Genomic DNA, 2,307 nt, shown 5'->3' with positions numbered 1-2,307 from the left:
GTTTCCTATACAGTGTTGGAGTAGGAATATATGTTCGCTTTCCTCAGCTGAGCTCAGGAGTTTCCTATACAGTGTTGGAGTAGGAATATATGTTCGCTTTCCTCAGCTGAGCTCAGGAGTTTCCTATACAGTGTTGGAGTAGGAATATATGTTCGCTTTCCTCAGCTGAGCTCAGGAGTTTCCTATACAGTGTTGGAGTAGGAATATATGTTCGCTTTCCTCAGCTGAGCTCAGGAGTTTCCTATACAGTGTTGGAGTAGGAATATATGTTCGCTTTCCTCAGCTGAGCTCAGAAGAGTTTCCTATACAGTGTTGGAGTAGGAATATATGTTCGCTTTCCTCAGCTGAGCTCAGAAGAGTTTCCTATACAGTGTTGGAGTAGGAATATATGTTCGCTTTCCTCAGCTGAGCTCAGGAGTTCCCTATACAGTGTTGGAGGAATATATGTTCGCTTTCCTCAGCTGAGCTTGGGAGTTTCCTATACAGTGTTGGAGTAGGAATATATGTTCGCTTTCCTCAGCTGAGCTCAGGAGTTTCCTATACAGTGTTGGAGTAGGAATATATGTTCGCTTTCCTCAGCTGAGCTCAGGAGTTTCCTATACAGTGTTGGAGTAGGAATATATGTTCGCTTTCCTCAGCTGAGCTCAGGAGTTTCCTATACAGTGTTGGAGGAGGAATATATGTTCGCTTTCCTCAGCTGAGCTCAGGAGTTTCCTATACAGTGTTGGAGTAGGAATATATGTTCGCTTTCCTCAGCTGAGCTCAGGAGTTTCCTATACAGTGTTGGAGTAGGAATATATGTTCGCTTTCCTCAGCTGAGCTCAGGAGTTTCCTATACAGTGTTGGAGTAGGAATATATGTTCGCTTTCCTCAGCTGAGCTCAGGAGTTTCCTATACAGTGTTGGAGTAGGAATATATGTTCGCTTTCCTCACCTGAGCTCAGAAGAGTTTTCTCACTAATAATAGGAATCGAGTAGAAATGTATAGGAATGAATGAGAATTTCCCGAAATTTCTGCAGAATTTTCATATTGTCACCAACATATATGCATATTTTTCCCCCACGCTGTTTTGTATTTCTCATATATACAGGTATGACGCTAGAGCAGCAGATATTGTCTTTGGAGAGTAGTCAAACGACTGCAGTTGCTGTGCAAGCGTTGTCACAAGGCGTGTCGGCGCAGAAGACTATGAATCAGCAACTTAATATTGATAATGTAGCAGAGCAGTGTTGGAAGAATATATGTTCGTTGAAATTGGGAGTTTACTCTCTAATTGTAGAACTGGCGATGTGAATTCGGGAAAAATTTTCCGAAATTTCCTCAGGAATTTTACATTGTTGACTGTAGTTGATCATGTGCATATTTTCCCACACTGAAATTGGGTACTTATGTTTTTTGATTTTTCAGATTGACGAGCTCATGGACGACATGGCTGAGCAGCAGGATCTGCAGAATGAGGTTTCGCAGGTGGGGGGTTGGCGAGAGCAGTGTGTCGAATGGTGCTCATACAATATGATCTGTACTCGTAGAAGTTGAATGTAAAATTGGTAAAATTCCGAGTACATTTTGGTGGTGTTGTTATTTCTTGGAGTAGATTTTCGTTTTGGAAGGTTCTGTCTTCGGGCAACCAAATTATGGATGACGATGAGTTGTTGAACGAGTTGGACCAGATCGAGGCTGAGGAGTTGGATAAGAAGATGGTTGATGTAATATCATACCACATTTCCGTCAAATCTCGTCTGGGTAACACTTTGGAGTGTCATTAGGCTGTACCGGTGCCGAGTGGTGGGGTTGTCACTGCTCCTGCTACGAGTAGCGCAGCAGCAGCTTCTGTGAAGGCCCCGAAGGTTAGCGATGGGGCGAAGTCGAATGCTAGTACAACAGCTGAGACGAGTAAGTGGGGGAATGAGGCCGCTGCTCGTAGTGGGTCGAGACTTTTGGTAGTCTTTGATTGGCTCCATTTTAATACAACTATTTATAGTGCTATTGTGATCGATATTGCAGTATATGTTGAATCTGATGGTGCTAAAGGAATGTATGTTGGCTTTCCTTAGCTAAGCTTTCTGGCGCCATTTTAATACAACTGTTTATGGTGCTGTTGTGATCGATATTGGAGGAATATAAGTTGGCTTTTCTTAGCTTAGTTTAGGAGTGTGGAAATGAATAGGGAAGTTAAGCTGTCCTTAGGCTCCACGTTTTTTTCGGAACTCAATTTTTGTTTTTTGTGAATTTTTGTGAGGTTTTGGGTGGTATGTTGTTGTGGTTTTGATGGGAGCAGTAATGATCGATTGCTGTGATGTTCTCGGG

At 42.7% G+C, this 2,307-nt stretch overlaps 1 protein-coding gene across 1 annotated transcript in view; it reads left to right on the top strand.

Annotated features, from left to right (window-relative positions):
* Pmar_PMAR022728 (Vacuolar sorting protein snf7, putative) overlaps positions 1-2,307 on the top strand; it is a gene marked incomplete at both ends in the record, with an annotated part of 5,683 nt that overhangs the window by 1,641 nt on the left and 1,735 nt on the right. The window contains 4 exons of the mRNA XM_002775722.1: positions 1,091-1,215; positions 1,408-1,467; positions 1,611-1,706; positions 1,767-1,940. Coding sequence (XP_002775768.1) covers positions 1,091-1,215; positions 1,408-1,467; positions 1,611-1,706; positions 1,767-1,940 — 455 coding nt within the window. The remainder of the gene's footprint in view (positions 1-1,090; positions 1,216-1,407; positions 1,468-1,610; positions 1,707-1,766; positions 1,941-2,307) is intronic.

Source organism: Perkinsus marinus, assembly GCF_000006405.1.
Source record: "Perkinsus marinus ATCC 50983 genomic scaffold scf_1104296955602, whole genome shotgun sequence".
NCBI classification, from domain to species: Eukaryota; Perkinsozoa; order Perkinsida; family Perkinsidae; genus Perkinsus; species Perkinsus marinus.
The sequence above is the reverse complement of the archived record's forward strand: the minus strand, read 5'-3'. Positions and strand labels throughout refer to the sequence as shown.